The sequence below is a fragment of the Lepidochelys olivacea genome (genome assembly GCF_965140295.1).
Source record: "Lepidochelys olivacea isolate rLepOli2 genome assembly, chromosome: 2".
NCBI classification, from domain to species: Eukaryota; Metazoa; Chordata; order Testudines; family Cheloniidae; genus Lepidochelys; species Lepidochelys olivacea.
In genome coordinates, this window is record NC_140412.1 from 271,738,417 (window position 1) to 271,760,540 (window position 22,124).

General features: G+C 59.6%; 1 protein-coding gene across 1 annotated transcript; it reads right to left on the minus strand.

Annotated features, from left to right (window-relative positions):
• Positions 1-5,937: 5,937 nt before the first annotated feature.
• On the minus strand, positions 5,938-20,744 carry GBX1 (gastrulation brain homeobox 1). The gene is made up of 2 exons (XM_084618067.1): positions 20,266-20,744; positions 5,938-7,043 (listed from the first exon to the last, which is right to left on the minus strand). Exons 1-2 carry the CDS (start codon positions 20,723-20,725, stop codon positions 6,523-6,525), a joined length of 981 nt encoding a protein of 326 aa, XP_084474193.1. The 5' UTR covers positions 20,726-20,744; the 3' UTR covers positions 5,938-6,522.
• Positions 20,745-22,124: the final 1,380 nt, after the last annotated feature.

Consider the following 22,124-nt stretch of genomic DNA (forward strand, 5'->3'; position numbering starts at 1 on the left):
GCCAAGGTGTGGGTCCAGGAGGCAGTGAAGCCAAGTGGCTTGCCCTAGTGAAAAAGTGTGACCCTAAGGGTGGGGGCTAGTTCCCTGAAGGGGGCCTCCCAGAGACTGCTCCAGAGCAGCAGGTCTGTGGATCTGTGACAGTAATTCATGTGTGTGTGTGTTCACCTGCTTTCACTTGAAAGAACGCGCATTTTCTTTTCCAATTTAATAAAGCCGTAGCTAGTTTATTATAGGGTTGGCTTCAAGCATTCTCTTGGGTGTGAGAGCTAAAGTGCCGCTGACCTAGGGCACATGACTGATCTGCTGGAACTGGAAGTAACCTGAATCTCGCTGTGATGCTTGGTGGACGGGACCTGCTATCCCAAAGGCAGGCTCCCCTGCGTGGTGAGACAGAGTGGAGTGCCCAAGGGGACTGCCTGTGACTCCAGGTTAAGGCTGTGATAGGTCCAGTGGAGTTTACACTTGACAGTTGGTGAAATCTAAGTACAGCGCTCACAGCCAGTTTGGGGTTTGTGCCCTGGTTCCCAGCCGCCTGCCCTGAGGTTGGTCCTCACCCTCTGGAGCCACTGCAGGGCAAGCTTGACACAAGTGCTCCGGATTGTCTGGCTCAGTGACCTGTGCTCTTCATTATTTACCCCCTCCCTCACCCAAGCCTCATGGCATCTTCAAACTTTGTCAGTAATGCTTTAATGTTTTCTTCCATGTCATTGATAAAAATTTTAACGAGTGTAAAGCACGGGCCTCCCCCCACATAGAACCCCACACCTGCTCAGTGACAACAGTCTCAGACCGATCACTGAGCCATTTAATGTATGGTTCTAGTTTGTTAATCAAAATTTCGCACAGTACCATGTCAAATGACTTACAGAAGTATAAATTTATTACATCATCACTGTTACCGTTATCAACCAAATTTGTAAGCTCATCAAAAAAAAAGCTATCAATTTAGTTTGACAGGGTCTATTTTCCATAAACCCATGTTGATTGATGTTAATTACATTACCTGCCTTTAATCCTTTATTAAGCAAGTCCCTTATCAGTCACTCCATTATCTTGCCAAGGCTCAATGTCAGATTGACAGACCTATAATTACCTGGGTCATCCCGTTTAGCCTTTTAAAATATTGGCTCTGGAACTTCCCCAGTGTGCCAAGGCTTATTGAAAATCAACATTAATGGATCAGCCAATGCCTCAGACTGCTCTTTTAAAACTCTTGGATACAAGTCATCCAGACCTGCTCATCTAAAAATGTCTAAGTTTAGTAGCTGGTGTTTAACAGCCTCCTGAGCTGCTAGTGGAATGGAGTGAGTGGCATCAATATCATATGTCATAACTACACCACTGATTTTTCCCCCCAAATAAAGAACAGACATATTTATTGAACACTTTTTCCTTTGTTGCAATATTATTGCCAAAGCCACCGGTTCCACCTCATACTGAACCAATACCATGGTGAGGATTCTTTTTGTTCCTAATGCACTTCAAAAACTCCTCACTGTCCTTCTCGCTGCTGGCCATCGATTTCACCTTGTGGTCTTTTGCTTTCCTTATCTATGTGCGGCTGTGCCTAGTTTTTGATTGCTCATCATTAGTATCAATGCCCCCTTTCAGCCATTTATGTTATATGGTTTTTTTTTTTTTTTTTTACAACTGCCTTCACTCCCCCTCTGAATCATGTCAGTTTTTAAACCCGTACGGCTGCCTTTCTTGGCCATCAGGTAATGTGTGTTATTAATGACTTTGGGCTGAGCCCTCCTGCATGCCCATCCTGGCGCTCCGTGCAAATGTGTCCTTTGGCCTCCCTGCTGTAGGCCTCGGTCACCCTCCCTCCATGGCTGGGTGCCCACATGTACGTTTGAAAGGAACGCTGCTCAGTGTGCCTCAGGCGTGTTTGCTCCACACTGAGAGTGGACCTTTCAGCTGGCGCCATCAGGCCTCGCCAGCACACCCCTGGACTGCTGGTCTGCCACCTGCCCTGGTGGCTGGGCGATGCTGGGGAGAGGCCTGCGGGCCTGGCAGACGAGGCCATCAGTGCTACACTGAGTGAGGCCTCCCTGAGACACCCGATAGGGTAGCCAGGGATCACGGGGGGGGCCCGCCCTGCCCATTGGCCCTGGCAGAGCCCAGGACTGGCCCCCAGCCTCCAGACACACAGGGCTCTGAGGGTGGAGGAGCTGAGGCTGGATCTGGGTGGCCTCTTTCCCGGTCAGCCCTTGCGGTGGGGCTGGGGGCAGCGGGAGGTGTGCAGGAGGAGGGCGGCATCCTGCCGGGGGCCTGAGCCCAGGCGCCTGGGGCGAGGCAGGCAGGGAAGAGAGGCAGCCTGTCGAACAGGCCAGGCCAATAACCACACCCCAATCTGTGTGTGTGTGTGGGGGGGGGGGAATGGCTCCCCCATGCAGTCCGTTCTCCAGCCTGGTGCTAGGGGGCGCTGTGCTGCAGTGCCAGAGCCAGGGGTTGACAGTGGTTTTCCCTGGGGGGGGATCAGTGCTGACCCCAATGCCACACTGGGGTCTGGAGCCAGTGCCGCACTGGGCCTGGCCCTGGCCCTGAGCAGTTGCTGCCAGCCCCTCTGGGATGCACAGTGCTGCAGTGGGAGGCCGGGGTCCCAGGCCGTGAGCGTGAGAGCCTGGAGCCCTGGGAAGGGGACATCAGTCAACGCCAAGCTGCAGGCATCTGGTTGTGCCCAATCCAGAGGCTGGAGCTAGTGCGGCAGGGGAAGCTCAGGGATGGGGGCGGCAGGACAGGGATGAAGAGGCTGGAGGAGCAGAGGTGTTGAGAGCTGGTAGGACTGGGCCAGGAGATCACAGAATCACAGAATATCAGGGCTGGAAGGGACCCCAGAAGGTCATCTAGGCCAACCCCCTGCTCGAAGCAGGACCAATTCCCAGTTAAATCATCCCAGCCAGGGCTTTGTCAAGCCTGACCTTAAAAACCTCTAAGGAAGGAGATTCCACCACCTCCCTAGGTAACGCATTCCAGTGTTTCACCACCCTCCTAGTGAAAAAGTTTTTCCTAATATCCAATCTAAACCTCCCCCACTGCAACTTGAGACCATTACTCCTCGTTCTGTCATCTGCTACCATTGAGAACAGTCTAGAGCCATCCTCTTTGGAACCCCCTTTCAGGTAGTTGAAAGCAGCTATCAAATCCCCCCTCATTCTTCTCTTCTGCAGGCTAAACAATCCCAGCTCCCTCAGCCTCTCCTCATAACTCATGTGTTCCAGACCCCGAATCATTTTTGTTGCCCAAAAAGATCAGCTTGTGGGAGAGCCCGGGGGAGGCCAGCCAGGTCCTGGAGGAGTGGGCCCATGTGTGTCTGTGCAGGGGGCAGCAGGGGGTGCAGGCATGCGGTAGCTGTGATGCACTGGGGGAAGCGTGAATGTGGGTACGTGGGTGCTGCCAGGGGCAGGGGGAGGTGGGTGCAGGCATGCACCAGGCCGTGATGCATCAGAGGAGAAGTGAACATGGATACGTGGGTGCTGCTGCCAACTCGGATTCACCCCCACATCTTAGGGGCCTTGGGTCTCGGCTCAGCTTCCTTGCTCTGGGTCAGTGGTTGCTAGGGGTCAGCGTCCTACTGATGGTTTTCCAATGGCTTCTCACCTTTTCCACTAATGTGGGTCAGCCTCAACCAGTCCTTTTTAGTGACCCATACAGTCTGCTAGGATGCCTGTACATGCACATTACTTAGTTGTCCTGGAGAGCAAATACACTCCTTTCCCCCGCTGGGCAGCCAAGCAAAGCGTCAGGGAAACTGAGGCACACATAGGCTTAACAACAATTACTACAAAAAATTCCCACTTTGTCACAGCAGGATTGGTGAACCCAGGGGTGGGAGTGGGAACAGAAGTGCTAGCTCATGCCACAGAGGGCTGGGAGCACTGGGCCATAGATTTGTTCTCTCTGGCTCTGGCCCACTGACCATGTACTTATTTTATAAAGAGTGGAACAGCAGCCCCTGGAGCAATTAACAGCCCACACTGCCTGTCAGCCCCAGAGGCAGGGCATGTGGGAGATATGCATTCAGCTGCCTGCTCCCATCAGACAGACCCTGGTTTTCACACATGCTGGGGGCGTGCACAAAGCCCTGGCTCTAGGGAATGGCCACTGTTGGAAGACAGGACACTGGGCTAGATGGACCTTTGGTCTGACCACACTTATGTTCGTGTTCACCCACCATTTGGGTAGGGCCTGCTCCTAGTGTCCGCTGTGCGTGTCTCAGGGAATGGCTTGTTGTGACATGCACCCAAGTGACCTGGCATGAGCTGCCAAGTGGCTCGGTGATCTCAGGGAGTGGCGGACGTGCCCGGTGAGGCAGCAGCTGAGCAGGGGTTTGAGGAAGCTCCCTGGCCCCCAAATGTTGGACAGAGACACCCCCTTGTGACTCCAGCCTCATGCTGGTTTAAAAGCCTGGGGCTCCCTCTTCCGCTCTGTCACCACCACGGAGATTCAACGAGGCTGTGGTGGGAGACAGCTACTTAATCACCGCCAAGCACCCGGCTCCACCCATGCTACTGCGAGGCGGGCTCGATGCACAGGCTGGGGCCCAGCCCAGCCCAGCCCGGGGCCCAGCCCAGCCCCTCGCCGCACAGGGGAGCATTCAGAGAGGGCTGTGGGGAGCACTGGCTGCAGCCCGAGGGGGAACAGCCAGGGGCAGGGCCTTGCTCCTTGACAGACTAGCTGTATTGCTCAGGCAGACGTGGAGGCTGGATGCTGGCATCCCTGGCGTGAGATGCTCAGCCCTGGGCTCTGTGGGAGGCCAGACAGATTGGGGAGGATGGTCACTCTGGCCTGAGATCCATGAACCTCATGGGGGTTACTTGCCCATGAGGAAAACAAGTGACTCCCCCTTTTTCTCATCCCTCCTGGGGCACAGGGTCACTCAAGCTACCCTGGCACGTTTATCGAGTTACCGCAGTCAGGGCGGAAGAATGATTCTGAGCATCCCATCAGGGCTCCTGCAAGGCCTTAGGCACTGACTCGCACCCTGGGACACCTGCATCCAGCCTCTCTGCCTGAGGCAGGGCACAGGCCTAAGAATGGCCACACTGGGTCAGACCAAAGGTCCATCTAGCCCAGTCTCCTGTCTCTGACAGTGGCCAATGAATGACAGAGGGAATGAACAGAACAGGGAATCAAGTGATCCATCCCCTGTCGCCCATTCCCAGTCACCAGCGCTGCCGACAGATGGGGTGATAGAGAATCCACCCGGCCCCAGCTGTGAGTTACCCTCACTTGAAAGTGTGTGTCTGGTTTGAACTGGTTTTTGCTCCAGCCCTCCGCCCTTGGTTCTCACTCTGCCTTCAGGGAGAAGTGCAGTCTGCGAGTGATCTAGGCTGATGCCCAGAGCAGGTCTGTTAGGCAAACACCCACTTGTCAGGGATGGGGAATCCACCACGGCCCTTGGGAAATTGCTCCATGATTAATTCCCCTGCCTGGGGAAAGGGGACACCTTATTTCCAGGTACCTTGCACGGAGGTGCATTAAAGCCCATTTTGTTTCCATGAGCGGTCCCGGCTGCACTGCGACCTACCCCATCGTCGCCCACCCCGGCTGGCTCTGTGACACCTGCAATAATTGTCTATGTTCTTGACTAGATCATCAGGAAGATTTGAAATCGCATTAGACCAAGAACCGTCCCATCTGTGGGATCTCACCCAGAAAGCTCCTTGGGAAATGGTGGCCCATGCAGTTACCTTTGGAGGTCAGCCAGGTTTTAACCCATGTAATATGCACCGTGTTGATTTTGCACCGTGCTGCGTTGGTGTGGTGCATTTCCAGCACGTGCCACGTTGGCGGAGAGCTGCTTCCCCCTCTGCCACCTCCCATCCCCCGGCCACCTCTGCGGCATGGTATCCACACAGAGCCTCTCCTTTCAGGGAAGCAGGGAAGAATCTTGTTTCCTTTCCATAGAAAATAATTTATTGAAATCACAACTATACATGGATGGGGCACAGACGCAGCCAGTCACAGCGATACCTTACGGACAGTGAGAGAATACATAGGCCATCCACCCCTTCTGTGCAGCCCTGCCCTGCCGCAGGGAGGAGGGGCTGAAGGGGTGGGGGAAGAGAGGGCGGCATGCAGAGATAAGGGGCCTGGAGAACCCACAGACTGATCATTGCACACAGGAGCCCTGGGGCTCGGTACAAGCAGAGCCCAGCACCAGCTAGAGCTCCATCCCTCCCGGAGGCAGCCCTGCACTCCCCCAGACAGACAGACAATTCCATATGTACAGACTTTACACAGAATAAATAAGGGATATTTACAGAGAGGTTTGTGAGCAGCGGCTGGAGCACAAATGGTTAAAACTCCCCCTGCAGCACCGCCCCCAGGGTCTGCACTGGAGTCTCTCCCTTTGCTGCAGCGTCTGGAATGGGAGCTTGGGTCAGCCCCGCTTGGACATGCAAGGCGGGCCCCTCTGCTGGGCATGGCACGCGCCTGCTCGTTTGCAGCCAGGGCATTTGGCGTTTTCCTCCCACAGAGTTTCTGAGTGGAGCCCGGAGCGTGCGGGTGGGGGGCTCAGGGCCGGCTGCCCTGCTCTATCTGCTGGTGCTGGCTGCGCACGGCGAACCTGTTGACGTGCACGGGGATGGGCACCACGATCTTGGGGTTGCGGACGGGCTCACCGGAGCGGTTGTTGACGTTGCCGGCTTTGATGCGTTTCCACTTGGCGCGGCGGTTCTGGAACCAGATCTTGACCTGCACCTCACTGAGCTTGAGGGCATGGGCGATCTGCGAGCGCTCTGTCAGGCTCAGGTACTTCTTGCAGTGGAATTCCTTCTCCAGCTCCAGCAGCTGCTCACTGGTGAAGGCTGTGCGCCTCCGGCGGCTCTTCCCTGGGTTGGAGCCGGGAGGTGCCTGCTCCCCTCCAGAGCTGCTCTTGGGCCTGGGCTTGGGCCCCAGGCAGCTGGCGCTGCTCCCATCCAGGAAGCTCTCGTCCTCGCTGTCAGGCGCAGAGCTCTCCTCTTCCCTCTCACTGCACGGGGTCTCCGCTGATTTCACCTCCAGCTTCTCTTCGTCCGAGCTGTACGCCTTACCATCTGCAGCCAAGACAAACAGCGTTAGCCAGGGCACCTGCACGGAGAAAAGGAGCCAGTTTGCTCTGGAGACACCTGCTGGGAAACCCCGAGGGAGACGTGTTGGGCCAACACCCCCCAGCTCAGAGCCTTGTCTGCACCAGCATCCCTGTGAGGAGCAACAGGGGTCCCAAGGGCAAGGGAGTGCCCAGCACTTTAGCCACCTGCTCTGAGCCAGCCCCGTGGAACAACAGCGAAGCCGTGTCTGCACTAGGGCTCACCCCCGTCACTCCCTCCTACCCCCACCCCACAGCACCAGTGCAAAGCACCAGAACCAGCATAGCCGGAGGAGCCTCCCCCATGCAGCCCATGCCAGGAGCGGGAGGTAAAGGTGAGGGAGAATTTTGGGTTTTGGTGCCCTCCCTCCCATGTGCCTGGAAGTCACCAGGCTCCAGCCCAGACTCAGCAAATCCGAGGCTCACGGGATGAGCCTGTTTGGAGTTGGGGGCTCTGCAGCATGTGTGTGCTTGTGGGGGCAGGGCACATGCTTTGGGAGAGGCTCATTTTCCCCTACAGTTACTGCAATGTCCATCTCCACCTGGCTCTGCTGCTAACTGTCCCAGCGGGGTGCAGCTCTCAGCCCCCTCCGGGGAATAAGTGTCTCTCATTTCCCATCCCCTGCAGCTGGGCCGAGGTTCTGCGCTGCCCTTGTTGAGACGAGGGCTCGCCATTCCAGCTAGCATTAGCCACGCTCACAGAGTGCCTCCTGGACGCTGTGTCACGGACACTTCAACAGTGCCCCAGAGCCAGCCTTCAGCAGGTTCTTCATTGGGCGTGTTCGTTCTGAGCAGAGTCTGGCCAGCTCAGTGGTCCCCAGATTATGGGGAGCACTTCCCTGGGAATCTCGGGGGGTGGGATGGGGGGCACGTGGCAGGGCCTGGGCCAGCCCCCAAGGGGGATGGGAAGGGAGCACCAGCCAGCCCTGCTCTGCCCCCAGCTACACTCTGGCCCCGCCCCGGCCCCAGCCACAGTGCCAACCCCAGCCTCGGCCCCCAGCTCCCACTGCAGCTCCTAACCCCATCCTAGGCTCCAGCTCTGGCCCTCCAACTACCCCGGGGGAGAGGAGGCACAAACAGATTCCATTATGGGTAAGGGGGGGAGGGGACAGAAAAAGGTTGGGGGCCACTGGTCTAGCTTGAGTTTACCATGTTACAGGGAAGTAAGAGAAGCTTGTCATTTACTTCAGTTGCAGACTGAATTCTAGAAACGTAGGGCTGGAGGTCCTCACCTCCAGGCCCTGTACTGACGCAGACCCAAGTAAACCATCCCTGACAGGGGTTTGTCCAATGTGACGGGGATTCCACATCCTCCCAGGGATGCCTGTTCCAGACCTGAACTCCCCTGAGAGTTAGGTCAGATACTAGGAAAACTGGCTAGGTTTCCCTGGCTGCACATTAAGCCCATTGCTTCTTGTCCTGCCCCCGGGGAACATGGAGAACAATTGATCCCCATGCTCTTTAGGGCAGCCTGTAATAACCCATTTGAAGGCCATCAGCCCCCCTCAGTCTTCTTCTCTCAAGACTAAATGCCCAGTTTTTTTAACCTTTCCTCACAGGTCAGGTTTTCTGAACATTTGATCATTTTTGCTGCTCTCCTCTGAACTCTCTCCAATGTATCCACTTTCCTAGAGCGCAGCCCCCAGACCCAGACCCAGGACTCCAGCTGAGGCCCCGTGAGTGCCAAGCAGCATGGGACGAATACCTCCTGTGTCTCACACACGAGGCTCCCGACAACAACAACACTGCAGAGTCTGAGTAGCCACTATTGCAGCTGCAGGGACCCTCTGCCCGTTGCACGGTCACTACCCATGCAGTGCCACCCACAGCTCCTTTGCTCTAGCCCAGGGGGTCTCAAACTTCATTGCACGGCAACCCCCTTCTGACAACAAAAATTACTGCATGACCCCAGGAGGGGGAACTGAAGAATGAGCCCACCTGAGCCCTGCGGCTCCAGGCCTGGGGCCTGTAACCTGAGCCCCACCACCCCAGGCTGAAGCTGAAGCCTGAGTCCAGGCAGTGGGGCTTCAGCTTTGGCCCCAGCCCGTCTAACGCCAGCCCTGGCAGCCCCATTAAAATGGGGTCGCGACCCACAGTTTGAGAACCGCTGCCCTAGCAAGCGTTTGCAGGTTGTGCTGTGGTTATAGCTACATAAAGTCACCCAGTCAAGGAACAGAACCAAAAGCACATGACACATGTCTCTCCCCAGCATGCGTGAACAGTCAATGGTGGAAATCTGAAATTTACTTTTGCCAAAAATTGGAACTGTCAAACTAGATGTTGGGTTTTTTCAGGATTTCTGCTGGTTCCGCACATGGACAGCGACAGGATGGGAAGCAACAGCATCAAGAAGCTGGCCCAGGCTTCCAGGAGAGTCATCCTGGCAGCATAGCCCACTCTCTGCAGCTCCGAACCACGCATGTCCATTCTAAACCCAACTTCTACTCCCAGTGCCTTCCTGGAAAACAATCCCCTTCTGTTCTGCCGGGGGAGCAGTGCCAGATTCACAAGGTTTTAAGTCATGGAGCTAAAGAAAAGCAGAGAGTTTATTGTAGATGGGGTTTCGCTTTCTCCTCATTGCTAGCTCAAAGGGATCTATGCCCAGGCAAGCTCCTGGGAACTCAAATTCTTCTGGAGGCTTTGCCAACCAACAGCATCTCCTGGCACAGCTGGCAGCATCTGTAAGCTAAGAAGCTCCACAGATGCAGGGGCCAGCAGCGCCGGTCCAGCATAGAGCCACCTGCGACAGATTGCACAAGGCCAACTGGCCGAGACAAACCCAGCAGAGACTGGAGCTTCCTGGAACAATCTATCTGTTCTCACTGCAGAATTAGCCCAGGCTGGGATGGGTGTTGCCCCAACCACCTCCTTTCCACACAGGAAACCCTCTCACTGGAGGGTGGTGACAGCTTTGCACCTGGGTTAGCCTATGGCCCCAGCAGGCCAGCTAACACCCTGTGCGGCTTTCACTTGGGCTGGTAAGGGAGGGAGGAGACAGGCTATATCACCTGAGTGCTGATAGTCCTGCGATGCTGCAAGAAAGTGGGGTTTTCCTCCTTATTGTGTTGTATGTGAGCCTTACTGTTTCGCATGAATACAGTGTGTGCCTCAGTTTCCCTGTGTATTGCACCAATGGCTAGGTAGTGGGGATAAAAGATGTGTGACTTTTGCAGAGACCCTCAGGGGCTGGTGAGACTGCTCCAGCTGCCTACATGTAAGCAATGGAAGGTGCCCTTCATAACCTGAGAGCCAGGAGCGGGATGTGACCAGGTGACACTTTGCCCGGGAAGCAAGACGAAGACCAGAGAAGGAGCAACGGGGATGCTGGAGGCCAGGCAGCTGGGTCCAGTTCAGTCTGCTGTGGGGGACTCTAGGAAGGAGTGTCTTGGGCATCTGGCCCAGAGTCCCCCCATGATGGCCTTGGCTGAAAGTCACTGATTTCTGTGCTAACAAGTTCTGTTCTATGCTGTGTACATGTTGATTAATAAACCTTCTGTTTTACACACTGGCTGAGAGTCACAGCTGACTGTGGAGTTGGGGTGCAGGGCCCACTGGCTTTCCCAGGAGCCCGCCTGGGCAGACTCACCATGGTGAGGACAGGGATGCTGAATGATCCAAGGTCAGACCCAGGAAGGGGAAGCCATGTAAGCTTCTTGCCCTGGTGAAGGAGTCCTGACTGGCTTCATACAGAGCAGTTCCAGAGCATCGGCCTGGTGACTGTGACAAATGCCTTCCCACAATTCCCCTATGCTCCCAGGACAAAGAAGTTCTCCCACAACTCACTAGGAAAGGAAAAGAGCCCTGGGATGTGTCCGGAGATGTCTGAGTGACACAGACCGGTCAGTGCAGCCCCAGCGAGGACAGGAATGCAGGGAAGGTTCTGCAGGGTGGGTGTTAATGTTACACTCCCAGTCCAAGGATGGTTTCAGATCAGAGGTTCTATTAGACTTAATACGTATTATTAACAAGCCCACAGACACACACGGCCTGCTTAAGCCCCAAGCCAGCTCCGTCTCACTGGGACACAACCAGTCTTCTTGCTTCCCCTCTGTGTTCCCTCTTCAGCAGTGCTCCAACCCACAAAGAGACAGGGCACAACCCTGACGTTCCCTTTGAGTGCCACGCTCAGCCCTTGTCCGCACCAGTCACTGCAGCTCTGCCTCCGTAGTGGGATAGCTTCCACACTTGCTCCAGCGATAGCCGGGGTTTTCCCTGTTGCTGTCCCCGCTCTATCCCAGCAGTACCTAGACCGACAGGATTCTGCCCTCCGTCTAGTGCTGTCTGCACCATGGCTTAGGATGGCTGAACTGTCTTGAGGGTGCGAATTTTTCACATCCCATGTGATGTAGCTAGGCTGACCTAAGTTTTAGGTGTAGACCAGGCCTCCCACCCGGGCGAGGCCAGTCCAGGTGCTCAGACCTGGGTGCCAGTCCCCCAAGTTAACTCCACATGGAAGATAGACCCCATAAAGCCACCAGTCAGGAAGCAGAGATGTTGGAGGTCCGAGTGCTGGGCCCCAGACAGCCCTGTCCAGGCACGAGTCTCCATTCTCCTTCTGCAGCCCTTGCTGATACCTGAGCTCCTCACCACCCCCCGCCCTCGGGGCGGCTGCCCACTAGTGCTAGTAGCCCACCCTGGAGGAGCTGAAAGCATCCCAGGTCCTAGCAGCTGTGCTGAACACGTCCCTTCTGAGAGGGTGTCTCCTGGCCACTGCTGCGGGGAGCTGGGATATGGGCCAGGCCCATCCTCCCCTAAACAGGGCTGTCCTGCGGTCGTCAGAGCTCCGAGTAGAGCAGGCCACATCAGAGAGTTTCCATGCCCCAGAAACATGGCCAGGCCCAGCTGCAGGAAATGCTCTGGGGGCCAAGCTGAGTTGGCAGAGCCAGGACAGCGATCCAGCTACACCCCATCACAGAGGTAGGAGCCACTTCACCCTCAGATCTGCACACATGGCAGTGCCATGCCTAACCTCAGTAACTGGGAGACCAACGGTACTAGCCTGTCCCTGCCTGCCGGGGGTCCGTCACAGCTCACCCTGTACTTTCAGGACAACACGAAGCTCATCTCTAGGCACCGTAGGGACACCCCCACACACACGACTAGTCACACAGAATAGTTACCATGTGACTAACTGGTTGCTCAGGGAGGAGTCCCACCCCAACAGCTCCCTTCCCTGCCTGAGAACCCTGGCAAGAGTCAACAAAAGGGTGCCAAGGTCCCCTCGAGGCCCGTCAGCGGCACCTTTGACCCCTGAGGCAAGTCTGTGCTTTGCTGCCCTCCGACCATCCTTCGCTTCTGCGACCCAGACATCCGCACGCCTCAGCGTCTCACAAGCCAGGTGTAGTGAGAGCTTCCAACCATCTCTGAGCCAGGTACTACGTGCTACCAGTGCCCAGAGCCATGCCTGCCTCTGCCTGCTTCCCCCCGGCAGCCAGCAGCACCCATGGGCCTGTCAGCGAAGGAGACGCAGGTTACTGCGACACCAAGGCTGGGCAGCCCCTACCTCACCCTCTACAATCCACGGCCTTCAAGAAGCCACAAGCTGTGAACAGGTCAGACCTGGTCTTATTCCCCTCCCTGCTGGGGGGTGGGACCGAGGACTCCTGCCTCAGCCACATCTCCTCTGTCCCATCCATTCTGGACATCAGGCCCACGGATCCCAAAGTCTCAGTCTAACGCAAGCCAGACAACCTGCCACACAGGGGCCCAGCAACCACCACAGTCGCTATGGGAAGCTGAACCAGCGCACACGTGCTTTGGGGACCCAGCCTGGCTGGGGGTGCAGGGGGGGAAGAGAGAGAATGGGACGCAGCTGTTTGTGGAATCATAGCCCAGTTGTCCCTCTCCAGTCCTGAGGGCTATCAGGACATAAGGGGTTCTCTCAGGTTTGTTCCTTTCCACCCTCACCTCTGCCCCTTGGGTGCAGGGCTGGAACTTCACCTCCACTGAATCTGCTTATGACAAATATTTAACGTTTCCCCAGCCAGAGGAAACCTACAGACTGGAGCAGCCAAAGGATCCTCATGGTCAAATTGCAGCTACCGGTAGCCCCACCATTCGCCCATGACATGCAGCGCAACGGAGCATCTCCAGGGGCTGCTACCAAGTGCTGGCGAGGGGCCTGGCACAGTGGGACATGCGGGTACCAGTGACACAGGGGGGAGAGAGGAGGGCAGGAAAGAGCTCCGCTTCTGGGAGAAGGGCTCCAGCCAAAGGCTCCCACAGCAGCTGGTGCTGGTTCTGATAACAGGGGCCCCAGCTACCAGTACAGAGGCATAAACGGAACAATGCTGGTGCGGTCATAGAGCCCAGGCTAGAAGGGAGAATGGCAACCGGATCAACGCCCAGGTAACGCTTCGGGCCGCTGTTCTGTGGAGCGGCTGGTCCTGGGCACCCACTGTCCCAGCAGTGACGGAACACATAGGCGCCGCCCCCCGTGACCACAGTCAAATGAGGTTCCACGCCTGGAGGAGGGGAGGCCCCATGAAGGGACACTGACAGGGGACTGCAATAGAACAAAGGGGCATGGATGCTACTGAGAAACCCAGGACAATAAGAGACGCTCTGAAGGCAGAGGAGCTGTGGAACAAAAGGGAGCGGGAAGCCAAGAGGAAGCCAATAGGGCTAAATAGCAGGGGGGCCAGGCTATTTGGGCCACACCGAAATCCTTGAAACCTGCCCCAGTGAACCAAACAGGCACATAGGTTACAGCTGGTGAGAGGGGAGCTAGAAGGGCCAAAGTGGGGCTTCACAGCAAAAAGTGGAGGATGGGCCAGTGGTTAAGGCCCTTGCCTAGAATATAGGAGGCCAGTGTTCAATTCCCTGCTTGGCCAAAGGCTTATTTTGGGACCTTGAGCAAATCACTGTGCCTCACTCCCCCATCTGTGCCGCGGGGAGACCCGCCCTGCCACACCCAGGAGGTGCTCAGGTGATGGGGCCAGAGAAGTATCACAGATGCACATGTAACAGGTGCAAAAACAAACTAGAGATTCCTTACGTCCATCAGAAGCAAGAAGCCTGTGAAGAACTGGGGGGAGGGGGGGTCCACTGGATAACCGGGGATTAAAGGGAGCAATTAAGGAAGCCAAAAACATTGCTGAGAAGCAAAGTGATTTCTTTGCGTCGGTCTCCATGCGGAGATTCCCATCCAGGCCCTGTCTTTTCTCACTATAAAGTCGAGATGCTCAAGGAGATCAAGGTAGCAGCGGAAGAAGTGCTGAAGCAAACTGATCATTTACAAAAGCCACAAGTCCCCAGGCCCAGATGCTCCCTCGCCGAGTTCTGAAGGCATTTGAATAGGAAGTGTGGAGCTGCTAGCAAAATATACAACCTCTTATTAAAAGCCAGCTACAGTCACCAGCTACTGAAGGGTAGCAAATGCATTTTAAAAGAGGATCTTACAGATCAGTCAGCCTCACATCTGTACCTGGGAAACTGGATGAAGTTATAATTTAAAATAGTCTATTACAACACCTGGTAGATCACACTAGGAGAGGGCTAACCCGCACATTGTCTGCAAAGGAAAATCACGTTTAGAATTGTAGGACTGGAAGTCCTCGCCAGTCCAGTCCCCTGCCCTCACGGCAGGACTACGCATTATCCAGACCATCCCTGACAGATGATTATCCAACCTGCTCTTAAAAATCTCCAATGATGGAGATTCCACCACCTGCCTGGGCAATTTATTCCAGTGCCGAACCACCCTGACAGGTCGGAGGTTTTTCCTAACGTCCAACCTAAACCGCCCTGGCTGCAAATTAAGCCCATTGCTCCTTGTTCTCCTTAACCTCTGCGGGTAGGACAATTCACCTTCCTCCTCCTTGTAACAACCTTTTATGTACTTGAAAACTGTTATATCCCTTCTCAGGCTTCTCCAGACCAAACAAATGCAATTTTTTGAGTCTTCCCTCATGGGTCATGTTTTCTAGACCTTTAATTTGGCTGATCTTAGAATTATCTGAACATGTCAATAAACTAAATGGGTAAAGGGGACTGTCTGACAATTTATTTAGATTTTCAAAAGACTGTCAGAGACCAAGGTGTAAAAGGGAAGGTGCTGGAACTGGTAAAAAAAGAGCAATAAGTCACCAGAACAAAATATGTATGTACCCAAGAGACCTGAAGTAGCTGAGCTGCTAACAAAGGCAGCTAACCACAGCAGAGGATTGAAGAGGAGCCAACTTTATACCTATCTTTGAAAAAGGTGCAAGTCAGGATTCTGGGAATTACAGACCCCTGAGCCTTACTTCACTTTCATCCAATGTATTTAACAAAGAATGATAAACAGAGGAGCTTGAGATACCAGGGACAAAGTGTGGGGGGGGGGGGGGAGAGGAGGGAGGGGTCTTAATGTTTTCCATGAGTCCTGGGTGTGCTTCAGTTCCCCTGTCTATTACCCAAATGCCTCAAAGTGGACAAGAGTGTGATGTTCGCAGAGACCCTCGTGGGCAGGCCTCACTGCCTCCAGCTGCCTGCCTACAGAGGAGGAGTGGACACTCTCTAACCTGGCAACTGATGGCCAAGGCCCCTCAACCAGCGGCCGCAAGCTGGAGCAAGGAGAGGTGGAGTTCGGGTGACCCGTTTCCTAGAAAAGAGAACCTGGGACGGAGTAGAAGCAGCTGGGTGTGTCAGAGGTTGGGCTGCTGGAAACGAGTCCGTCTCTTGGCTTGGGGCTCTGTAGGGAGGGAAGAGCTCTGGACCCCCCCCCCAAGATGGGCTTTGCTAAATGTTCCCGATTTCTGTAGGAACAGGAGCTGTTCTACGCGGTGCTCCAGTTGTCTATTAAACCTTCTGTTTTACATACTGGCTGAGAGTCACTCCTAACTGCGGAGTTGGGGTGCAGGGCACTTTGGGAAGGCTGTGCAAGGCTTCCCCCGGTTTCCCATCCAGGTGGGCTCATGGTGTGAACAGGGGGCTGAATGCTCCGAGGTGAGACCCAGGAGGAGGGGGCTTGCCCTGGTGAGAGCGCGCCCCGGGGCGGTCCCACAGCCAGAGGCCCCCTCTGGCTTCATTCCCAGGGTTCCAGAGCGCCCAGCCCCTGCACCGGGGACACAAGGCTGCCCGACTTCTGCAGAGGAAATGTATTAGAAAATGTCTCGGGTATCAGAATCCTTTGTGCATGAAAAACTATAGCTGAAGGAGAACAGGTTGCCAGTTTGTTCGGATTTCTCAAGACTGTTGATGCTCTGGAGGGAGCTAAGTAAAGGCAGGATGAGAGCGCGGGTTCAGTCATAGATCAGAAACCAGAGAGGGGCAGCACCAAGAGGCGGGTTAAAAGATCAGCTGGACTGGGACTGGGTCCAGGGCTTAATCCCTCCTGGTCTGCAGAGGAGGGTGAGCAGGAGGGGGAAGCCCGCACACGACATACAATTATTCAGGTTGCGAGGAGGCCAGAGAAGACGGAAGAACCAGGCCCAGCCTGGGGACGGCCAGGGATGGCATTTCGCAGCGATCAGGGTAGGAAATGCCCTTGAAGGAATCATGCTAACCACGCGTACACCTCGTGGGGTCTAACTCAGCTGCTGGGGAAGGGCCTGGAACCTCCTCGGAGAGGCGCCAGGAGCCTGAGCCCAGCGGTAATACAAGCGAATGTGACATTAGGGGGCCAAGGCCAGGTGCCCAGCGCCCGTCACTGGGTCTCAGAGGAGACCGCAGAATTCAGGACAGGCGATGCAAACGCCCGGAGGCAGGGAACACACGTCTGCGAAGAGCTAGAGAGACCGGGCCTGTTCAGAGGGGACATCAGAGGGACTCAAACAACAAGTTAGGCAGCCCCCCCCCGCGCACCCCAAGTTACTCCAGCCAGGCCTCCCGCAGGCTGGGGAGGAAGCCAGAGGCGGCGGCTGGGGCCCAGGGAAGCAACTGGCTAGGAGAAGTAGCCGCAGACGATCACCTGTTTCCTGACAAGGGGAAAACTGATGAGGGGGCCCCAGACTTCGGGCTCGGCTGCTGAGATCTAGAAACGCCCCGCCCCCCGAAGGTCCCTCCCTGGGCGGGCTGGGGGCTCCCCGGAGCGGTGATTGCAGCCCCGACCACTGGGGAGCTGCTTTTCGGACATAGGGGCTGGCCGGGCGCGCTCTGCGGTGCCGGGGTTTGCCAGCCCCCCAGGTTGCAGTTGCTTGGCTGCCCGAGCGGCGCAGGAGGCCTGTGGGTCCCCGTCTCTCTGATGGGGGCAGGGGGGACTTGGACCCTCCGGCAGCTGCTGTGGGAATAAAGCCGCCAGCTGCTCCCGTCCCTGCGGGGCGCCGGGCACCGCCAGACCGGGTCGCAGCTCGATCCCCGCTGCCGCCGGGGAGCAGCTCCCACAGCTGGGCGCCAGCACCTCGGAGAGCGCCGCGCCCAGGCGCTGGGAGCGGGCCGAGGGGAGCCTGGACCCGACTCCGGGTACCCTCTGCAGGACGCACGGCGGGGCCCGGCTCCGGACCATTCAGCTGAGCTGCGGCCAGCGGCTGCGGGGGCGGGGGCGGGACGACTCCCAGACGTCCCGCCTGCAACCACCGACACCCCTAGCGCTACCCGCTGGGCACCTCCCTCCCGTTCCGACACCCACCCCCGCAAACCCCGGATACCCCTGCGCGCGCAGACCCACCCCCAGCCAGAAATCCTCCCATGCCGCCACACCTTGCCCCCCCCCTGGAGAGACCCCAGCACAGCCACCTGCGCACCCCCCAACTCTATCCCCGCTGGACACCCCCCCCCAAGCACACACACCCCCAGCCAGAAATCCTCCCATGCCGCCACACCTTGCCCCCCCCCGAGAGACCCCAGCACAGCCACCTGCGCACCCCCCAACTCTATCCCCGCTGGACCCCCCCCCAAGCACACACACACCCCAGCCAGAAATCCTCCCATGCCGCCACACCTTGCCCCCCCCCCTCGAGAGACCCCAGCACAGCCACCTGCGCACCCCCCAACTCTATCCCCGCTGGACCCCCCCCCAAGCACACACACACCCCAGCCAGAAATCCTCCCATGCCGCCACACCTTGCCCCCCCCTCGAGAGACCCCAGCACAGCCACCTGCGCACCCCCCAACTCTATCCCCGCTGGACACCCCCCCCAAGCACACACACCCCCCAGCCAGAAATCCTCCCATGCCGCCACACCTTGCCCCCCCACCTACCCGACACCCCCCGCCGGCACAGCCACCTGCCCCCCCCGACTCTGTCCCCGCCGGGCACCCCTTGCCCTCCCAAGCCCCCGCCCCGCGCACCCCCCCGCGCGCAGACCCACCCCGGGCCGGAAATCTCTCCATTCCGCCACACCTTGGCGCACAAGCCCACCCGACCCCTGCTTCCGGACACCCCCGGCACGGGCACCCCTGCGCCCCCCGAACCCTATCTCCCCTGGACACCCCCAACCCGCCCCGACAGCTCTTGGCGCAGCGACCCACCTGCGCACACCCAACACCCCCCCTCCAACCCGCCACCCTGGGAGCACCCACTCACCGGACACCCCATCCCCGCCGGACACTCCCTCCGTGGCGCGCACAGCCCCCCATCACCGAAGTGTAATTAAACACCCCCGAAGCCCGGCACTGGGCTGCCCGCACACACGCGGGATCTTGGGTCCCGTCCCGCCGGGGGCTGCTGGGGCAGGTGTCTCACACGCCTAGGCGGCCGGGAGCGGAGGGGGCAGCTACAGCCGGGTCTGTCCCGAGCCGAGCCCAGCCCGGGACCCGCGAGGGGAGCGGCGCTCACCGCCCCTTCTCCCTCGGGCCTGGGCTTCCCACTCACCGGCCACTTCTATTCCCAGGGCAGCCCGTGGGGAGCTCAGGCCGGGGTGGGAGCCTGCTCCGGAGGGAGACCCCTCCCCTGCCCGCCAGCCCGGGGCAGAGGGAGCTGGGGGCCGAAGAACCGAGACCCCCGGAGCCTGCGCCGCCTCTGGAGCAATCCCTGCGGGGGGGCGGCCCGCAACCCTTCTCCCCCCCCCGCCCCAGCACACAGCTGTGGTTATCTGAGGGCTCCCGCCCCTGGCACAGCAGAGGGGGCCTCCACCGGAAACCCCTTTCCCGCCCCATCGGCCACTCCCCCCGCCCCCCACGTCTACCTGCCCCTGCAGCCACCTTACCCCCCCGCCCCAACTCTACGCCCCCCAACGGCGGCTCCACCAGCCTCCAGGGCCCTGCCCCCCGCAGTCCCACCGCGCCCCCCGGATTATTCCATGCCTACAGACCCCTTCCCCACACACCCCGGTCTGCCCGGCCCCCTGCACCTCAGCCTCGGCTCCCCCTGCAACTCCCCTCACCTCCAGCACCGGCTTCCCCTGCCCCCTGCAGCCCACCAACCTCGGCTCCCCCCGCCCCTCCCGCTGCAGCCTCCTTTACCCCAACCCGTTTCCCCCTCCCCCTGCAGTCCCCCCTCCCCCTGCAGTCCCCCTTAGCCCCCTAATTCCGGCTCCCCCCGCCCCTCCCGCTGCAGTCTCCTTTACCCCAACCCGTTTCCCCCTCCCCCTGCAGTCCCCCCTCCCCCTGCAGTCCCCCTTAGCCCCCTAATTCCGGCTCCCCCCGCTGCAGCCTCCTTTACCCCAACCCGTTTCCCCCCTCCCCCTGCAGTCCCCCCTCCCCCTGCAGTCCCCCTTAGCCCCCTAATTCCGGCTCCCCCTGCCCCTCCTTATTAGTCCACCCCACAGCCCTCTTCTCCCAGGAAGCTCCACACTCGCCCATCGCTCCCCTCTGGACCTCCGATCCCCACTGCAGCCCCCTACCCTCCTCCAACGCCGGCACAACCCGTCCCCAAGGTCCCTTCCCCTCCTTCAGCCCTGGTCCCAGCGCCTCCCAGGACGCTCCCCCCAACTCCGGCTCTGTTTGTTCCCGGGGTGTCTCCTCCGCAGAGCCCCTCCCTCGTGCCTCCTTTCCCAGGTCTTTCCCCTGTAGCCCCCTTGTTCCCTCCACCCCCAGCTCTCCCGCTCCGTCTGCACCCGATCGCTCCCCACCCCAGCAGCCCCCTGCCCCAGTAGCCGGAGCCGATAAAGGGTACGGACCCCTTCGCGCCCAGGCTGCTCGGGCGGGATCGCTACCCGCAGAGGGCAGGGACCGCGCCGCGCTTTGCGCACGGAACAGGGCTGGCGGCTCGCTCTGCTCCAGGGGGACGCTCCGGTCCCGGCTGCGGCACCCATGAGAGGGGTCAGCGTCCGCCCCGCAGAAAGTTCCGCTGGCCTAGACTGGGCTTGCGGCTGCAGCCCGGCTCTTACCTGCCAGGCTGGGGAAGGGGTCCGGGAAGTGTAGCGGCTGCTCGGGAGGCCCCTTGTCCCTGGCCGGGGGCAGCTCCTCCGCCTCCAGGCTCTCGGCGCTCCGCCGGCAGCCCGGCTCCGGGTTGGTGCGCGCCGCCGGCAACTCCTGCGCCGGGTAGAACCCGTCGGGGGGCTCGCTGAAGTTGGGCAGCGCCGTAGTGAGCGCCACCATGGAGGGCACCCCCTGCCCCAGGCTGGCGCAGAAGGTGTTGGTGAGGCGGCCGGCGAAGGAGGCCAGCGGGGCGAGCGGGGGGAGGCCGGACTGCAGGGGCGCGTGCGACAGCGCCTGGGGCAGCACCAGCGGCCGGTAGGGCATGAACATGGGGTAGCCGGTGTAGAGCAGGTGGCCGGAGCGCGGCGGCGGGGTCCCGATCAGCGAGTCGATGGAGAAGGCGGCCCCTTGGCCGCTGGGTCTCTGCATGGCGAGCGGGCGCGGAGCGCCTCCCGGGCCGGCTGCGCCCCCACCTCCCCACGGGTTCCAGCCGCCGCCAACTTGCTGGGCCGCCCGGCTGCTCCCGGGCCCGCGGTGCCCCGGCTCTGCGCCGCGCGGGGCGCGGGGGGCCCCGGCTCTGCGCCGCGCAGGGCCCCGGCTCTGCGCCGCGCGGGGCTCCCCCTCTGCGCCGCGCGGGGCTCCCCCTCTGCGCCGCGCGGGGCTCCCCCTCTGCGCCGCGCGGGGCTCCCCCTCTGCGCCGCGCGGGATGCCTGGGTCCTCGGGTCCCTTTCTCACGATCCCCCGGTCCCGCGGGCTTCGGGCTCGCCGCCCCCAGGCTCCTGCGCCGCAGCCCGTGCCCCGGAGCCCCGGCAGCGCTGCCTGCCCGCTGCCTTCGAGGGCTGGAGTGGCAGCGCGCTCCGAGGCTCCCCGCAGCCCGGCTCAGCGCGGGGGGGCGGGGGAGGGGTGTCGCCCTCCGGACTCATCCATCTTCCTCACGCCACGCCTGAGTTCCCCCTTAGCCCGCTCGGGGGGCAGGGCCCGGCCCCCGGCGCGCCCGGCCTGGGAAGGCGCCGCCCCCCTCCCGCCTAATCAGCTGTGATTAACGCTGATTGATGATCGGTAATTACTGAGGCCGGAGCACAAGGGAGCCGCACAAGGGCGCTTTTGTCGGCTGGGGCGGGCGGGACGGGGGCGGCGCGGCCAGACAGATGCTTTCGCCCGGCCACTTGTCAAGCCTTTCTGCGGCGCTTTGGCTGGGACTGAATGGGCGGAGGGGGTAATGGATGGGAGCGGGGATAATGGGGGGGCCGGGGAGACCGAGGGGGTGATGGGGGAATGGTTGCGGGGTAACGGGCTGGGCGGCGGGATAATGGGGAGAGCGGGGGGCCGAGGGGGGCAACGGGCCAGGGGGATAATGAGGGGAGCGGGCCGGGGGGCGGGATAATGGGAGCAGGGCGAAGGAACGGGCCAGGGCGCAGCTCCCCGAATCCCGCACGCAGGAACCGGCCGCCCCCAGCTGCTGCCCGCGGCACCCGGCGAAGTCCCGGGACCGAACCGGGCCGGGCCGGCGGCTGCACGTCGGAGCTAGAGCCCCGCGCGGTGCTGATTGGCGCTGATTGCCCCCTTGAGCTGGCCGCGGAGTCTCCTGAACCGGCCCCTGATTGCGGGAGGCGGCGGACCCCGCCGCGGCTGATTAATCCGGAGGGTCGGCATGCTAATTGCTCGGCAACTCCCAGCCCCAGCCCCTCCGTGCGGGGGGAAGCAGAAACCCCGCCCCGGGTGCCCGGCCTGGTCCAGTTATCCCCTCACACCCAGGACAGTCCCAGGCTCTCCTGGTCCCGCTCTGTTCTCCCCACCAAGGCCCCAGGAGGGGACTGGCCCCCTGGAC